This window comes from Lycorma delicatula, chromosome 6, assembly GCF_047948215.1.
Source record: "Lycorma delicatula isolate Av1 chromosome 6, ASM4794821v1, whole genome shotgun sequence".
Classification (NCBI taxonomy): domain Eukaryota; kingdom Metazoa; phylum Arthropoda; class Insecta; order Hemiptera; family Fulgoridae; genus Lycorma; species Lycorma delicatula.
Window position 1 is genome coordinate 124,400,081 of NC_134460.1, and position 19,412 is coordinate 124,419,492.

The 19,412-nt window shown below is 31.7% G+C and overlaps 1 protein-coding gene across 4 annotated transcripts in view; it reads right to left on the reverse strand.

The window, feature by feature from the left end:
- Window positions 1–976: 976 nt before the first annotated feature.
- LOC142326196 (uncharacterized) overlaps window positions 977–19,412 on the reverse strand; it is a 65,296-nt gene continuing 46,860 nt past the window's right edge. For 2 of the 4 annotated variants that reach the window (XM_075368476.1, XM_075368475.1), the window contains exon 6: window positions 15,798–19,158. In XM_075368476.1, the coding sequence (XP_075224591.1) occupies window positions 18,812–19,158 (347 nt within the window). In that variant the 3' untranslated portion in view covers window positions 15,798–18,811. Of the gene's footprint in view, window positions 1,159–11,633; window positions 14,879–15,797; window positions 19,159–19,412 lie in introns of those variants that run through there. The other 2 variants (XM_075368478.1, XM_075368479.1) reach the window with 2 other exon arrangements.

Below are 19,412 nucleotides of genomic sequence, written 5' to 3' on the forward strand. Positions count from 1 at the left end.
GTCTTAACTCATTTTCAGTTAATCTAACATCCTATTCTTCTTCCTCCTCCAGCCTTCCTAAGTTCAGCTATAACCTCTTCAGGGGTACAAAATAATTTGTTATTGTACAACATTCTGAGAAAAACTACAAATAAAAAAAAATTCCTGGTTAATTAATATTACGTACCACTTTTTTAAAATCATTATTTAGGTATAGGTAGTACAAAAATATATAGGTGTTGGTAATGAGAAAAACAGGTTTACTGAACGTTAATAAATAAAATGCATGGAACAAAAGGCTGAAAAAGGTGTGGCATAACAGGGCAAGGTCACATCCGACCCGACACCTAAAACATGAGTGTGTAAACATGTAAGAAGAAGTACAATAACACACAAAGTTGTGGCCTTCCCTAAAACTGAGGTAGGGTTCCAAGATCATTGGACCTTGTGAAAAACAGTGGGGAGGGATGTATGAGGAAGACTACCACTTGGGTCGGATCTGACCTGTACCTTACCATTAGTGGGTTAACATATTTCTGAGCTTTGAACTTTTGAAAATAAATTTTAACAATTATTCAACATGCTCAGCAAGAAAGCCAGTGTTACTTAAGTAAGTTTACTCTAATCACCACTATAAATAATTTCTTAAAATATTAAAAATGATATTAATGAATTTTTTAAATAAATAAGGTTAAGATCATTGGACCTTGTGAAAAACAGTGGGGAGGGATGTATGAGGAAGACTACCACTTGGGTCGGATCTGACCTGTACCTTACCATTAGTGGGTTAACATATTTCTGAGCTTTGAACTTTTGAAAATAAATTTTAGCAATTATTCAACATGCTCAGCAAGAAAGCCAGTGTTACTTAAGTACGTTTACTCTAATCACCACTATAAATATTTCTTAAAATATTAAAAATGATATTAATGAATTTTTTAAATAAATAAGGTTGGAATAAAAAGATAATGTAATTAGTAACAGTAGTGTACAGTAAACAACTATATTTATTACATACTAAATGTAAACTATTACAAAATAACAAATCTTGGTTTTGTATATTATTCAAAATATTCTTCAATAAGCTTAGCTGCTTTATCTCTTCTGGTTAAATTTTTTACCTTTGCCTGAAATCTGTTGCCTTTAGCAACTCCTTTAACTTCAAGTAAATCACATATCCTGGAAAAGATAAAAATTTGCTGTTAAGTTATTTAAGACTGCTAATATATATTAGTAGTCTTCTTATTGAACTGCAATCGTAAACACCCTAATGATTATACAAAACCTAGAATGTGTTCGGTAGTAACATCCTGGATATAAAGTAATGGTAAATTAGAAAAGGCTAAAGCCAATTTTAATAGTTGTGTTGAAGCTGATGCTACAGCTCATAACACAGAAAATGCTAGTTTCAGTTTCACTGAAATGCTGAAGCATTCATTATCAACTAATGATCACAACAAAGGCTATTCAGAACAAGTTTATATTCATAAAAAAAAAAAAGTTTAATCAAGTTTTTCCCCATTCATGGAAGTTATTTTCAGCACAGCTTCTGTCTGAAAATTATTGCTAAAACAATTTTTCGTAAATCAAGCAAACCAGCTTGGTGGGATATTATTCCAGGTTGTTGAAGACATTCTAGTTTAGTTAATAAAAAGCAGAGGGATGTACACGATGCAGGAAACAGGTTTAGGTTATAAGATACCACACAAAAGAAAGGAAATTAAAATGGTTAAACAACTGATTTCTTACAGAATGACATAAATAATATGGCACAAATGCTACGGCTGGCCCTGATAATATTAAAATTAACATTTTGCATTCACTGCATTTGTTTTTTCCCAAAATTTAGTATTTTTGCATAGATCTCTCTTATTCAATAACATTTTATTAAGAATTTTAATTAAAACTTAAAATTTCAGAGAAATGTTTAAAACATCTCTCCCTCAATACTGATATAAAATTAACTATTCTGGTGCTGTTACATTAGTCTGTCAGTAGACGGTGAAAGGTTTTTGGTACCATAATGTGAACATATTGTTTAATACAGATTTAAATTAAAACTTATTTTTATAATCCAATCATCATATTCAAATTTTACATGGAATTAATTACATTTGCGTTGCTAGTTTTTTATTATGTGCATTTTTTTATACAGTAAGCAATTTAAAATTTGTTGCTATTGATTTCTAATATTTGCATGTTTTTTAGACTTGAAAATAATTTTTATTTTTCCTATTTGTTTAGCTTAATTACATGTTTATTATATTTATATGCCTATAATGTTTGTAAAACATTTATGAGTGAACTCTTTATGAGTGATGGTAGTGTACGGGAATGGTGTAGGAAATTTAAAGAAGGTGAACAGATGTCGATGATGAAGGCAGGCAAGGACTTAAGTCTGTTGCTACTGTACACCTGGTTGAGGGTGTTGATGATTTTGTCTGCATCAAACAAAGTTTTATGATAAGTGAACTCCATGCAGAAATTTCAAGGTCTTCTCTGTACACAATTATGACTAAAGACCAAGGATACTGGAAACTGTGTGCATGTTGGGTTCCAAAAATGTTGAGTGACCATCACAAAATGCAGTGAATGGTGTCAGTTTTAATGTTTCTCACAGGTTACAATAATGAGGAGGAAGAGTTTTTAAAGTCTATCGTTACTGGCAATGAGACTTGGATACAGTATGAAAATCCAGAAACAGTCTAAGCAGTGGATGCACACTTCTTCAAACAAGCCGAAAAATTTAAAAACATGCTGAGCAACAGGCTGTGACTGTCACTGTCACTGTGGTGACTGTGACATCGGTCAATCCATCGTCTGTCAGCATCTTTACAATTGCATAGTTCAAGTGTTCAAAGAATGTTAGTGAAGGACTTGCAATTCCATCCATACAAGTTGCAGATCACCCAGGAACTGAAACCGAACGATGCAGTTGTGCGAGCACAATTCTGTAATGTAATGCTTCAGAAGATAAATGATAACAAAGAGTTTGTTCACGAACTGTGGATGTCAGACGAAGCGTATTTCCACCTCAGTGAATTTGTTAAGCAAAATTTCAGATACTGGGCACAAGAAAATCCTACGCAGCTACACCAGCATCCGTTGCACAGCCAGAAAGTGACCGTGTGGTGTGCTATGTCATCTTATGGTGTTATATGCCCTTATTTTTTTGAGGATGACAACGGTCTTGGGATTACAGTGACGTTGGCTCGTTACGTAGCCGTGCTTGAAACCTTTGTTGTGGAACAACAAAAGAGATTTCCACCGATTCTTAACTCAGCCTGGTTTCAACAAGACTGAGCAACGTCACATACTGTACGAATATCGATGGCAGCTGTACGCCGATTGTTTGGACAACGTGTCATTTCACGAACGTGACATTAGATGGCCTCCCAGATCGCCTGATCTCTCAGCTTGCGATTACTTTTTGTGGGGTCACCTTAAAAGCAAAGTGTTCCACAGTAGATCTGCTACAACTGAAGGCAAAGATCCGAGAAGCAATTGCGGAAATTCCAGTTGGATGTTACGTCAAACCATGAACAATTTAACGAAGAGACTTCGTGAGTGTTTACGTAGAAGAGGAGGTCACCTGCAAGATGTCATCTTTAAAAAATACAACTAAAATGTATGCATCCTAAAATGGCAACATATGTACAATTACATGAAATAAAATTCATTTTCTAAAAAAATTTTTCATTAACGTTATTTAATTTTTAAAATTTCCCGTTTCTTTGAATCACGTGTACTTAATGTCAGTTACTGTCGAATGTAATTACAAATGTGATAAATGAAAATCCAGAAAAAGTTTTCACTTCAAAGAACCAAACAGTTATTTTATTAGTATTTGCGTATTCATCAACTCAAAATATAATTACATGAAAAATAACATAAAGGGGGTACACATTCATGGTTTACACATCGTAGTAGTTCCACTATTAAAAAAAGTTTTTTTTTTTAAATTTCACAACATCCATTATATTTCCATATTAAGAATGTACGCTTTGTAGAATGGTTTAAACAGTTCTTCAATCTTTTTCCACTGCAATATTTCATTGTTAGACTCGCTACAGAACATCTTGCCTGCCTACAAAATCAAGACAGTTTTCTGTTTCTTCATTTACATCTTAAGATTAAATTGTGCAGTTTTGATAATTAATCCCAGAGAAAATTCAAACTTTTTTTTATTGCTTTTCACAAAAACAATACTTCTAAATTAAATTAAATTTTATTTATTTACAGACTCAAAATATCCGTAAATTAAAAACTGATGTAAATAGTGATGTATTGTTAGTTTGCTGGCCTCCATGGCGCAAGTGGTAGCATCTCGGCCTTTCATCCGGTGATCCTGGATTCGAATCCCAATCAGGGATGCCATTTTCACATGCTACAAAAATTGTCATTCATCTCATCCTCTTAAGTAATTCCTAACAGTGACAGTGATCTCGGAGGTAAAAAAAAAACTACGGCTCACTCAGTTGTGTTAATAGATTTTTCACAAGAACCTTTCATACACTTCAGTATACAGTGTTAAAATTATTATTCATATCAGATAGTATTCATAAGACTTTGGTGAACATATGAGGGATACCTGAAATGAGCACACTGGAACATAATGGGAGAAAAAATTGTTATGAAATCAGTTATGCCTATGTCAACACGTCTAAAACAGTGTGCAGTGATTGGGTCAGCTGTAAATTCTGCATAATACATAGAAATGTTACACTTTACGAGACGTGTATTGTGTTCAACAATCCATAGAACTGATGATTCTGCAAGACAGTAACTTTCAGTTACACACAACATGTGTAACTACTTTGATTCTTGTGAAGTTGAATTTGTAACCTATTCCAAACTCACCAGATTTGGCATCATACGATTTTCACTTTCTTTTGCAATTAAAATCTTATATTAGGAGTATTCATTTCATCACAGGTTAACTGAAGGACGCAGTGAGACCATTGGTCAATGAAAGACTGCTTGCATTCTTCATTGGTGGAGTGAGAAAACTGGTTCACTGTTGATACATGGAAAAATAAATAATAAAATAAAATTTTTAAAGGAGATAAAATTCTTTTATGCCATTTTTTTTTTTTTTTTTTTTTTTTTTTAATTATTATTTGCTAGTCATTAACAACTGTGCATTACATTTCACAACCCTGTAATATACAGATGGTTATTAATTATAAAAATAATTTTTACTTTTATTACATTTGTTTTTTCTTTATGTTTAGCACATTTGCAGAATCTTTGATGTATCAGAACATTTTTTTTTATAGAATTTAATTAAAATAAAAAAAAATCATTTAAATTAGTAAATTATGAGTGTTTACTGTCTGTTACTTTATAAAATAAACTCTTTATTGCTATTACATAATATATTTATAGATAAAACTATTTGTTTTTTTGTATACCAGAACATAAATGTAAAATACATTGTAAAAAAAAAGTAAAATGTAAATGTTTTTAAATACATTTTTGTTTTATTAGAATTAAATTAATTATCTAATTCTTTTATTGTTTTATTTAATAGTAGTTTTTTAATCAGTTAATCTTTTCATTTGTGCTAATATTTGGTGTTTGAGGACTTTTTGTAGTTAACAACAGAAACAAAATAACAAACGAACGATAAACTCAAACTATGACTAAACACATTCACATCCAGTGCTCACTTGAAGCTGCAATAATAATTCTAGCTGCAAATTCAAAAAATGAAATATTAATTCTTTTTAACGTAAAATAGCTCTCTGGAAGTCAGTATTAGAAATTATAAAAATATTGTAAATTATTCAGAGATAATACTAAAATACACGCAACATAATCTTTCGGGGGACAAAAAATCAGAAACTGTGATCCCAAAGCTGTAATTTGGTTTTATCTGAAAAATTATACTTGAATTTGGAAAAAAATTAAATTAAAATCAAAATAAATTACTAAATTTGCGTACCACCAGCCCCTTAAACTACTATCAATTACGAAGCATAAGATAAATTTGAAAGGATACATTGGCAATACCTAATGGTGAAAAATAAATTATTCAAAAATAAACTTCCTCTCAATTATTTGCAGTACCAAAAATATTAAATAAGACGATTGTCCAAAAAAACAACAAACAATTCTTTAATATAGGTTAATTAAAGAGCGTGTGAATTATAATTTTCTATATAGTATAATTTTTTGAAACGTGTATATAATATATATATATAACCTATGACTCCTGGTAAAATGATTCCAACTTGGGGTCATACTTCTAAATTGGTTCAATTTTTCAGCTACTACAGTGGAACAAACATACATGGATCCTATATAAATTACACTCCTTTTTCAGTAGTGTAAAAATTGAGATACACCAATATTCATTGTTCTTTCAAACGGAATTTTTACTTTCAGAAATATATCATCTAGTAGAGGGAGATTCTAATCCTTTATTGATCCATTAAGTCTTCTTTTTCTTATTCCTGTTTAGCATCTGGTTATCACCGTTCAGATATTACTTCCTAGGATGATATATATTAAACCCACCGGGTTGGTGTAGTAGTGAATGCGTCTTCCCAAATCAGCTGATTTGGAAGTCGAGAGTTCCAGCGTTTAAGTCCTAGTAAAGCCAGCTATTTTTACACGGACTTGATTACTAGATCGTAGATATCGGTGTTCTTTGGTAGTTGGGTTTCAATTAACCACACATCTCAGGTATGGTCGAACTGAGAATGTACAAGACTACACTTCATTCACACTCATACATATCATCCTCATTCATTTAGATGAAGTATTATCTAAACGGTAGTTACCGGAGGCTAACTCAGCGTTACGGCTGAGTTCCACGAACTAACAGCTTCCGAGAATTGATTGGTTAATTTTTGATTGACTGTGCTGTGAGTGGATGTCAAAAAAGTAAAGTTGGCCAATCAATAAAAATGCTTCCATCCAACTTTACATTTTTGACATCTACTCACAGCACAAGAAAGCAATCAATTCTCACTTATTTTATTTAGAAAACTTCCCATTCAGAGTAGTAAAAAGCAAAAGAAAAATAGTATATTTTTTGTGTTGCATTTATTCAAATATGTAATCATTACACTATTAATTATTATTGTTATCATACTGTAATGTAATATAATAAAATTGTCGTAATATAACTAAAATTAAACATTAATAACGTAAAGTAACTTCTACAATGACAATCACAAAATAGTTACAATTTTAATAGGAGGGATGTACTTGATGGATTGACAGCAAATTATTAATATTTGGCTTCAGTTTTGTTAGGAATAAGCGCAAATCTCCCCGTTCTGTGATATTGAATCTGCTCCTTTTTTTTATAAAAGGTTTGTAACGACACTAAAACATTTTTCGACAAGATATGACGAGGGAAACGCTATCAAAAAAGCTTTCTCGCAATTCCCCACAGTCCAGGATATTTTTCTGGTATTTCTGCCTGCAGCCAAAATGTTTGATACCCTCTTTTAAACTTCACCTTCAACTCCTCATTAGTGCTAAGCTCGAGTAGCTCCTCTTGAAATATCACATTCTCCACTTCCGTTTCATCAAATGGATTTATGATCCATGGTGGTATTTCCATCATCAGAATATCTTCAAATCTGATTTTGAAGTCATCATGCAGGGCAATTAAATGTTGAACGTATGTCTGAATATACGTTATCAAGGCATTCAACTTGTGACAAGTTTGAAAACTGGGAAAATACGCGCCGACTAATATTTTGCTTCATAAATTTCAATATTCCAAGAAAAGCTGAAATTACACCCTTTGTTTTTATTAAATTGAGACTGTCCCCTTGTAATTGTAAGTTAATGTCATTCAATTTTTTGAACAAATCCGTCAAATACGCGATGTCAGCTTTCAAAGTGATCTGGTTTTCTTTTAAATCTGAACCTTTACCTTCCAGAAACTCTAAAACTGATTCAAAAAGTGAGTAAAATCTTGTTAAACATGCACCTTTCGACAACCAGCGTACTTCAGTATGTAAGAGCAATCGTTGAAAGTCTTCATAATTTTCATCGCACAATTGGGCAAATAAACGCGTATTCAATGCATTGCTTCTTATCTTGTTAACAGTATTAATTACAAGTTGAAGCGATTGGTGCAATCTATCACTCAGATTTTTCGCTACTAGGTGTTGTCGGTGGATGACACAGTGAATTGCAGTTACCTCTGGTATAATTCTTTTGATGGCTTATAAACCCACGATATCGCCCGACCATGGCAGGAGCTCCATCTGTTGCCACCAAAATGACGATTGTGAATGGAATTGATTTTTCGTTAAAAAAATCACTCAGGACATTAAATATTGATTCACCTTTAGTGTCCGTCTCCAAAGTTTTTGCCAATAGTAGCTCTTCATGGATTACTTCGTCCATAACATATCGAACATATGCCAATAATAATGCTTCATTACCAGGTAAAGTTGACTCGTCCAGTTGAATAAGAAAAATGAGTTGTTTGCAATAATTACACAAGAAACTTTCAATATCAGAGCTCATTTCATCAATACGTCTTTGTACAGTGTTGTTTCTCAAAGGAATTCTTTTGAGTATGTCAAATGGAGATTTGTGCAGAACAGTTTTTAAAACCTCTTCAACAGCGGGTAAAATTAACTGTTCTCCAATGGTGTGCGGTTTTCCAGAATTCGCTATAAGTAATGAAATATTGTACGATGCCCGCTAGTCATCATTGTTACTTTCAGACGTTGAAGCGAACATACTGTGTACGGTAGGTCTCTTTTCATATTTTTCCTTCAATGTTTGAAAATATTTCAAATCTTTACCTATTTATCAGGATGAAACCTTCTTAGATGATCTTCGAGCTTCGATGGTTTCATAGAGTTTGCTCAAAATTTTGCTGCACAAAAGACATATAGGCAATTGCTTGTCTGCCTTTGATGGAAGAAATCCAAATTTTAAATAATCAACACTGTATAGTCGACATTTCTTCTTAGATTCAGCCATGTTTCGTATCAGTTACCTACCGGTAAATAAAAAAAAAAACTTTGTTTTAGTAATCTCAAGGCGATCTTACTTAACAGGATATGACTATTTTAACAGAATAGTAAAATTAATTATTGCAATGAAATAAAGTACCAGCGGCAAACTGATTCTAATTATTAAAAGCAATAAATCGGTAAGATCCATAATAAAGTTTTATGAAAATGGCTGAACCGATTTTAATGTGATGTAAAACATTTTTTCATTAATTATATTTTAATATATTTCTGTAAATTCTATAAAAAATACTTTTAAATAACCAATATTTTGATATCACAACTCTGCGATTTTAATCATTTATTTATTACTTTGATTTTTATTAATTTTTTGTCTAAATTTTTTTTCATATATATAAAATAACTATTGAAACTATTGGAATCGACTTAAAAACTGATCCTGAACATAACATTTCCCGGATGTAACCCTTATTCTGTAACACGTTGTATAAATGTATATAATTATTAGTGAACCACCACACAGTCGGGTAAAAAAAATATTACTAATAAAGTAGGGACAAAAAGTTCAACCTTTCTCGGTTTTCTGTTCTTTTAGGGAAGTCTCTGTTCAGTATTTGATTTTTAATACGTACCTACTACACGCAAACATTACAAATATACTTATTACAACATAAATATATCTTTATTGCAGGTGGGTTGGAAGAGATTTCTTTTAAGAATAAGCCTCGCCTTTTGTACCTACGTATTTTTTGTTTACTGACGTGTACAATAAATTGTCAAATAAATAAAATAAAAGTAAGTATAACAAAAAAGCAGGTAAGTACTTACTACTTTTTCCGACACTGGCAAACGCTAACATCTATTCACTTTACTTTTCTTTTCGAAATTCCGGAAACAAATGAGTAACGTTTATCCTTGGCAATCGTATTTATATTAGTGAAGAATCAAACAAGTTCATGCAAGATTGTTAGCACACACACTACAAGTCGTATTTCGTCCCTTTGCACGTCTGAACTAGCGTTGTGGACAGCGGCGGAGGCGGCGCTTTGCAAGTCTCGACACGTTCGTTGTACTGAATATGGAATATGCAAGTTTTTACAAGTAACAGTCGCTGAGCTTCTCAAAACATTATCTGCCTAGATTGATACGCAAAGTCAAGCCAACATTTTAGTTTCACTATCGAAACCAGATGAATTTTCGTGGACCCCCGCTTACGAATTGTGAACCCCCATTTTTTTGTCACGCCAACGTAGACCCCCGTCGAGTCTCCCGTGGACCACTTTGGTAATCAATGATCTAGAGCAATGGTATCTAGTTTATTAGATGCGAGAGAAAGAGGTTCTGCTCTGCATGTCATGTAGGGTGCCTCAAGGGTCTGTCTTGGGGCCCCTGTTCTGGAATTTAGGGTATGATGGTGTGTTACAAGTGCGATATCCAGACGGTGTGATACCCATTATGTTTTTGGATGATCTTGCTTTGGTGGTGTGTGTGAGGAATGAGGACAAGGTGGCTATGGCAGCTAATCAGGCCACACAGCAGGTGGCCTGAGGAGGAAAGGTCTTTGTCTCTCGCACGAAAAAACAAAAATGATTACGATGACTGGTAGCCGCAAAATTGGACCCAGCCTGGTCAAGGTCGTTGAGTTTCTGGTACAGACCGTGAAATATCTGGGGATTCACTAGACCATTGGACGTCCTTTGATGTTCACGTACGGGAGATTCGACACAAAGCTGAACAGATGATGAAAAACTTGGATAGATTGCTTGGCAACACTGCAGGACTACATGCCTCAAAACAGAAACTGTATGCACAAGTAATAAATTCAATTTTGACGTATGGCATCCTGGTGTGAGACAGCGGGATGCCAGATTGGGAAGGGTGATAGACAGCTGCCTGCAGAGTCATCGTTCATCCGGGTTTGTCTGGATGGTCGATGATGATGAGGCACAAGGACTCTGTCACCCTCCCGCTGTACTGTTACAACCGAAACCCAGTTGGGTCCCTCTCAGGAGATCTGATTAGAGGCAGGCAGTTAAGACCAAGTTCCGGCAAAGCTGGATCTGGTGACCCCAGTCTTGAGGTTAGAGGCAGGACACAAGAACAAGATCCAATCGGCAGACCAAGGTGTCCAGTAGATGGTGAGGCTTGTTAGGGTGGGCTGTATTATGCTTGATTGCGAGTCCAGCCCAAGGAGGGGAGGTGGTGAGGTAGAGGTTTAGTTGGTAGGGTGCAGGTATATATACACACATTAACAAGATCTTGTAGAACTTGTTAGCAAGTCCAACACTCTGTCCATAAATGGGATTCCTCCTCTCACCAAGAAAAAACTTCATATAACTCTTTAATTTACATAAGTTTTACAAGTCTATGAAAGTTATATAAAGAATTTGGGTGGATTATGGAAACCAAAAGTATGATATAATACATGAATAACTCACATTTAACAAGTTAGAAGGAATGAAGTGGTTTTCTGTTGCCTTCTTCACTAATGTGAATACACTGTTGATATCCAACATGGCAAACCTAATCAAAATTACATGACAATCATTCTGACAAGTAACACTTCATTTAGTCCACCATAGAGACTGGTTGTATACGAACATCATTACTCTCAAAGAAAATGATATGGATTAATGTTTTTCCTGAATCACAGATTAAGAAAGGCTTGGGTAAATGATGCAACAGAATAAATTAATGAACAGTTTTTTATTTCTTACAAAAAGTGTACATTTTATATAATGTATTGAAGATATCATTAAAAAAAAAAGACAATTATACTGATAAACATGATTTTTGTCTCGCGAGTACGAATAGGTGTATTTAATGCAGTTTTTTATCCTGTTTCAAATATGTATTCGGAATTTCTCAATCACCCACAATTATTTTTTTATTTTTATCTTTTAAAATACATTAAAATGTTTTTCGTCCATTTAACTATTGTTAAGTAAAGTCCTAGAGTACTGTAAATATCATGGAACCAAATGAGCTAACTCAAAGGGTAGTGTTGCTATTGTTGTGCAGGTTCAGATGTGTATCAACGAGTACAAACGTGATCTAGCACAGCACACATTCATCAGAACGATGCCAGTTGTGAGATAGTAGTGTACCAGTAAACACATCATTGCAAGTGCTTTGTGTGTCTGAATTATTGTGTACTACATATTTAGAACTTATTTCTTTCAATTAGTCATTAGTTACAAAATGCCTAGTTTGTTTAAATCATCCTAACAATTTTTTGTTATGTATGTGGTGAAGTGACGCTACATTTGGCACATGCCACATAATATTCATGATTTGGAGTTAACCCAAAGATCACTCTTCTGACTGTTATTTCTGCTTAACAAAGATTAAAGGGATTATGCCAAAATCAAAACAGACAGTGGTGTACCCTAACTTGCAATCTGCAATGAGAACAGTTCCACACTGCAAAGAATTGCCCATACGAAAGCTTCTATAACACATGACATTATATGAAGACAGCTCAGATCTGATGGACATAAAGAAGAAAAGAAAAAGAAACAGATTCTGGTGATACAACTTTTGAAGAAAGTAGTTCATCTGAGCCTCATTTACTGAATCAAGAAAATCTTAACAATCTCAAATGAGATTTAAAGTTATCCAAAAAACAGTCTGAAATCCTTGCTTCCCAGTTAGAAGGATGGAATCTTCTTCAAAAGAATATAAAGATATGTATGTACTTTTAGCAATCGTCATTCAGAGAATTTAACTCTACTTTTCTAAAGAAAATGGCTTAGTATTTTGTAATGACATTTCTTCTCTTATGGAGATACTTTGTAATGAACATTATCCAACAGAACGGCGCTTGTTCATTGATTCCTCTAAAGTTAGTTTAAAAGCTGTGCTGCATAAATGCAATAATTCCCATCAGTACCTGTGACTCACTCTGCTAGTGAAAGAAACATATGAAAACTTTATATTGGAAAAGTTTCGATATGCAGTGTAAGAAATGAATATTTGTGGTGATTTGAAGGTAATTGCACTTATTCGATTTGCAGCTTGGTTACACAAAGTACTCTTGTTTTTTGTGTGAATGAGATAGCAGGGACAAAAAACCATTTCATTAGAAAAGTGGCCTAAATGTGAATCACTCATTCCTGAACAGAAAAATGTGAAACATGATTTATTGAGTAGTCCTTACTATGTTAATGTTGAGTAAGGATATTACCCAACCTCTGTTACATATCAAACTAGGATTAATGAAGAATTTTGTCAAGGCTGTGGATAATACTCCTGGTTTCATGTACTTAAAACACAAGTTTCCTAAAATTAGTGATGCAAAAATTAAGGAAGGAATATCTGTGGGTTCACAAATACAATCACTAATGCGTGATGAAAAGTTTTGAGGAACTATTGAATCCACTGGAGAAAGCCGCTTGGCAGGCATTAAAAAATGTTACTCAGAGATTTTTTGGGAAATTGAAAAGCGGAAAATTATAATGATATTGTCACGATCTTATAAAAATTTGAGTTGTAATATGTCTATAAAAGTACAGTTCCTGCACTCCAACCTAGATTCCTTCCTGGAAAGCCTTGGCACAGTGCAATGAGCACAGGGAACACTTTCATCAGAGATTTCAGCTCATGGAAAAGAGATATCAAAGCAAATAGAATCCAAATATGGTGGCCAATTATTGTTGGACATCAAGAGGGATGCTCCACAGGTGAAATATAGCAGAAATCATCATAGTCAAATGTTTGAATATTGTGTAGTTAAGAATGCAGAAAGTATTAAAAATGTTTGAAATTATAAATGCTTGTCTCTCAGAAACCTTGCGTGATGGAGAAAAAACAATATCATATTTTAATTCAGGAGAAAAAATACCATCACAATCACATATTTTTCTTTCAGAGACAAAAAAAATTTCTTTTTTGTTCCCCAATGTTATCACTGAAATAAGCAAAACAGCCTAAAATCTGATAAGGACAAAAAAAATTTATAAAAGATCCTATTTATAAAAGCAAAACATGGAATATTCTTAACAACTAAACATAAGTTGTTAAAAGTTTCCCAAAATTTATATCACTTCATTTGTTTTTACTACAACATTTGAAGCAATGAAAATTAAAAAAAAAAAAAAAAAACTGCAAATGACAAATAGAATCTATTTCAATAAGTGTTCTATTATCAACGTGCAATAATGATATCACATAAGTGATTACTGTTAAAGCAGAATTGGATTGAAGCTCTTTTTATGGCATGTTCCATGACCTTACGAGTTTCTTGTGGTAGACTGGCTTGTTAATTATACAATTCAGCCCATTAAAATTGACTTTATTTTGGCAATAGGTAAATCTCTTGTTTAAGATTTTTAGCAAAGCCAGCTTGATAATCCTAGTGAATTCCAAAACTGGCAGATTCAAATACTTCTCCAGAGAAATCCTTTAAATATTTTAAAATGCAAATTTATTTTTATAGGAAGGATGGGTTGAAAAAAACATTTTTGGCTTTATAACGTATCAAGTATAAAAAAATTACGATAAAAGACAATATAAAAAGGTCACAATAATTAATAAAACTTACATTTTTCAGGATAGGGTTATTTCTGATTTTTTAAATAAAATTTTTAATGTATTATGTTATACACAAATCAGACAGTCACTCTGAATGTTTGTTCAAGTCATAATCATGAATTGCTGAATTAATTTTAAGAAAACTTCTAATATAACCTTCCTTGCTTTAAATTAGAGAATACCACCTAAAATTCCTAACGGGTACTTATCTCTCTCTATATAAAAAAAATGTTTTAGCATTTACTTGTACAGTATACACTTTATTAATAAAAATAAAAGGAAAGGATTAAATATACAATAACAATAGCCAAAATAATTTTAAAAAATTCTTCCTTTTTAATTTTTAATGCAGAATCTGCCTATGTTCCAGGAGAATGATCTTTTGTGGGTTGCTCACAGAAAATTTCAAACTATAAATTAAACAGAATAACATTTAAAATAAGTTTGTTAAGGTTCTTCAAAATTTAATTCCTATTAAATAAATGTTATTACAAATATTTTCAAACAATAAAACAATGCTAATTTTATAAATCAATACATTGAAACATCTAAAATGTAAATAAGAGCTTTGTAAAATTATTATTCAGGAATTAAAATCATAATAAACATTATTATAACAAAGATTTACCAATTAATTTTCTTACTCAATTCTTTTAAAACCTAAAATATAAGGTTTAAAAAAATTAAGAAAATAACTTTTTTTTTGCTTTATCATATTTATTTTTATGCAGATATTTCAAAACAAAGAGAAAAAAATAAAGGTAAAAGATATATTTAATATACAAAAAAAAAACACAAGTAATGAGGTTTATATTATAAAAATATACAACCTCAGATTATCAAGCATAATAAATTTAAATTAAGCCAACCAATATCTACAGAACCTGTGTATCAATTAAAACTATATATAAAACAAAATTTTCTATCAATCCTGAGACAAAAATAACAAAATAAAAACACCTCTATTTATGAATCTGATCTTATATCAATTTAAGAGGATACAATACTTTTGTATCTTTTAAATAATATATTTAAAATTCAAATATATAAGCTCCGCCAATAATATCTCAAAATAATCTAGTTTAATCCTACAATATAAATGCATTTTTCTAATTAAAAAAAATTATTACACTGATAAAATAAAACAGTAAATTAGTCCTAAAAAAATATTGTATTTATAAAATATTAAAAACTTCTACTAATTTATTAATAAATAAAAATATTGTAATGTGTTAAAATTATAACTATACATTCATAAGTAAATAGTATACAGATCTCCAGTCTTATATAATAAAATACTTATATTAGTTATAATAGATATCTTATATTAGAATCACATGCCATAAAAACTTATTAATACAGAATAAGTTTCATTAATTAGTATTTCATAATAAAAAGTTTAATATTTAAAAAAAAAAAACTTAAATATCTACACTGTTGTACAGATATGTTGTAGTAAATATACTATAAAATTAAAATGACTACATGAAATATAGATAACAGGAGATACAAGGGTGGATCAAGAAGTACCCATGTTAGGAATGAAAATGCAATTTTGTAAACATTTTTTTTTTATTTTTCAACATCTCCTTTTAGAAGGACTCACTTTTCCCAATATCCCTGCCGTTTTTTCTAAACCCTCTAAAAAATACAATTTGTCAAACTTCAAAATAGGCTTCTGTCTCTATGATTTTTTTTATTTTCGGTGAAACATTTTTGTGTTATAATCGCTCGGAAAACAAAAATATGAAATATAAAAAGAAATACAAAATCTAATAAGACAACATAATTAAAACAAAAAATAAAAACAGAAATTTAAAAACAAAGTTACAACTCAAACTAAAATACTTAAAACAAAGACAAAATAAAAAACGTTTTCAAGTTGGGGAACAGAAAGAAGTTGACCTGTATTCTGTGTATAAAAATATCAATAAATATTTTTTTTTACGAGAATGTTTGTTTGTTTTTTTCTTCTTAATCGCTACCCACCATAACACGTAAAAACAATCGGCTGTGTTCGATAATGTCCGTCTATCTATGGGATAGAGGACGTTGAAAAGTAGTTGAAAGCATCGCAACCCTGCTTTCTTACCTATATGATGCATGCAATAGATAGCCGTTAATTTAATATAAAATAGTAAATTTGAATTTTAAAAATTGGGTTGCCCCTGAATTGTGGGGTACACTCTTGTGCGGGCTTGACCTGTGTTGCGGGTTGCAGGGAGCCAAGTCAGACGAGTACTGTGGATGCAGCAGCAATTTGGCTACGACGAATCCGGATGAGTGAGCTGTTGCGTTGTTGTGATGAAACAGCACTTTTTTCTTTGCCAAATGGGGCCATGTCTGTTTCATTTTCCCATTGAATTGGTCCAATAATTTACTGTAGTTCAGCCTTGTGATTGTTCTTTCTTTTTCCAGAAAGTCTATGAGGATTATTCCCTTCACATCCCAAAAATCATAGCCATGATCTTTCCGGGTGACGGGACTGACATGACCTTCTTTGGAGCAGAATCGCCTGAAAAAACCCATTCTTTTGATTGTTGTTTGGTCTTTGACATACGATAATGGATCCAGGTTCCATCAAAGGTGATGACTCAACATAAAAACTCCTGCGAATTTCACTTAAAGACCACAAACGCTGCTTCAAAATTGACAATCTTATCCTCTGTGTTGTCCAAAGTGAGCAACTGCAGCACCCATCGTGCCGACAACTTTCTCATTCTAAAATTATCATGTAAAATATTTATTGCCATTCCGTATATCACACTTACGATGACCTCTGCTACTTCACGCACTTTCATTCAGCAATCAGCAAGAATCACATCATGGACCTTTTCAACAATTTCCTCAGTTACTAAACCTGCTGGGCAACCTGGGCACTCTCATCAAAAACAGATGTATGGCCAAATTTAAATTCATTAAACCAATAACTCACAGATGTTATAGATGGTGAAGAGTTCCTATAGACAGAATCCAACTTCGCTTTTATTTCTTTGCGTGATTTTCCATCCAAAAATAAAAAGCAAATTACAGATTGATATTGTTCTTTTTCCATTATACAAACACCAAATATGTTTAAACAAATGACTAATCTATGAATCAGTCTGAAATGATAGACAGTAGTATACTGTAGCAATGCCAACTTCCTTCACCAATGCCATCTGTCTTCAAACACAGATACTTGTTGATCCACCCTCGTACAATGATATTATGATTCCATAAAAATTAGCATTATATTAAATAAAAATGATAATATTAAATATCACATTCAAACACAGAAACTAAATAACAATATTAGATAAATTACTTAAAAAAAAGCACATCTCATGATAACAAAAAATCCATAACAGTCACACCTTCAATAGATAAATTAATTGCAAAAATATGCTCACTATCTGGTAAACAATCTTATACATATCTTTTTAGAATTTGAATATACAACTATAAGATCATCCAGTCATGCTCTAAATGGGAAGTTTATCAATAACAATTTGCAGATAATTCTCATATATTCATACGTGTCAGTTATAATTTATTTAATTAGTTTTATCATTTAATGTTTGCTGTCTTTCTATTATTAGAATGCATGTGCAGAGCGGGAACAAATTGCACAGCAATCTCTCAGGAGATGATTTTATGGCCAAAAATAAGAAAAAAGTCAATGTAAACTAGATCAGAAAAAGGTTCATTAGTGAGTCCCATAACTCAGAATATATTAACAAATGGAATTAATAAATTATTTAATTTTAATGATAAAACCACTAATAAATAAAATAATATTTTACCACAAGATATTGGAAGCACTTTCACACAGAATCAAATATTATAAAGTTTATAAACTATAATTAAAATAGAATATAGGACCTTATTATAGCACCAGTCCTTTTTTAAAAATGGTAAAAAATAACATATTAATAATATTAATAGTACACAGCTGTAACAAGCTCCAAGTACTATATTTTTAATGTAGTTCAAAATTACATTTTATGTATGAACTGCACTGGTGTGGAAGTACTTTTGACACTTTGAGATAAAAAACTGTTTTACTGAATGCTGGTTTTATCAACAAATTATTTAAGTAAGAAACTTTCAAATAATCATATGGTGAAGATGAATTAAAATACTTCACAATTTCTATGTATTGGTCAGCATTCTTATTTGTTTGTACCAATATTGCTGTTTTTTTATTTATTTTGATCAACCATTATTAATACAATAAATATAACTTATTAAAGAAAATAAAAAATAAGTTTTCAATTTAAAATGGGACATTTTTATGCCTTAGATTAAAACATTATTACACTATCAACAGTTTGGTAATTTCTATTTAGTTTGTTTCATTCTCATTGGTTTTCGAGATCAATATTTATTATTTCTCTTCCCTGTTTTTTAGGTCTTTCATTCCTTAATGATGATGATGATGATGATGATGATTGTGAAGAAGTATGTGATGAAGGTAAGAGAGATGATGATGAGATAGAAGCAACAGCATTACTATTTTTGTTAAAATGTCCTCTTTGTCTAACTTTCTGTTTGTGACTGGATATTGTAGTTGTTATACAACTAAGCTTTGGATCAACATTAGGCTTTCGATCATCATCATCATCATCATCGGATAAATCAATTATATCTTGTAAAACAGGTGATTTAGAAATCTGTGATCCAACAAACCGTGACTTTCTTTTGATCCCTAAAAAAAAAAAAATACATAAATAAATAATTTCTTATTAGAAATAAAATATTTATGCACATATACAACCCACGCAGATGATTTAAGGAATATAAATGTGTGCTACATTTAATTCCTTATTACTAATTTAAAAATAGATTTTATCAATTGTAAATACAATTTACTCTGAAATTTCAACAAACTCACTGGGTAGAAAATTCAATAGTCTTAATAATGAAATAGATATTTCTTTTAAAAAAATACTCGACTACAAT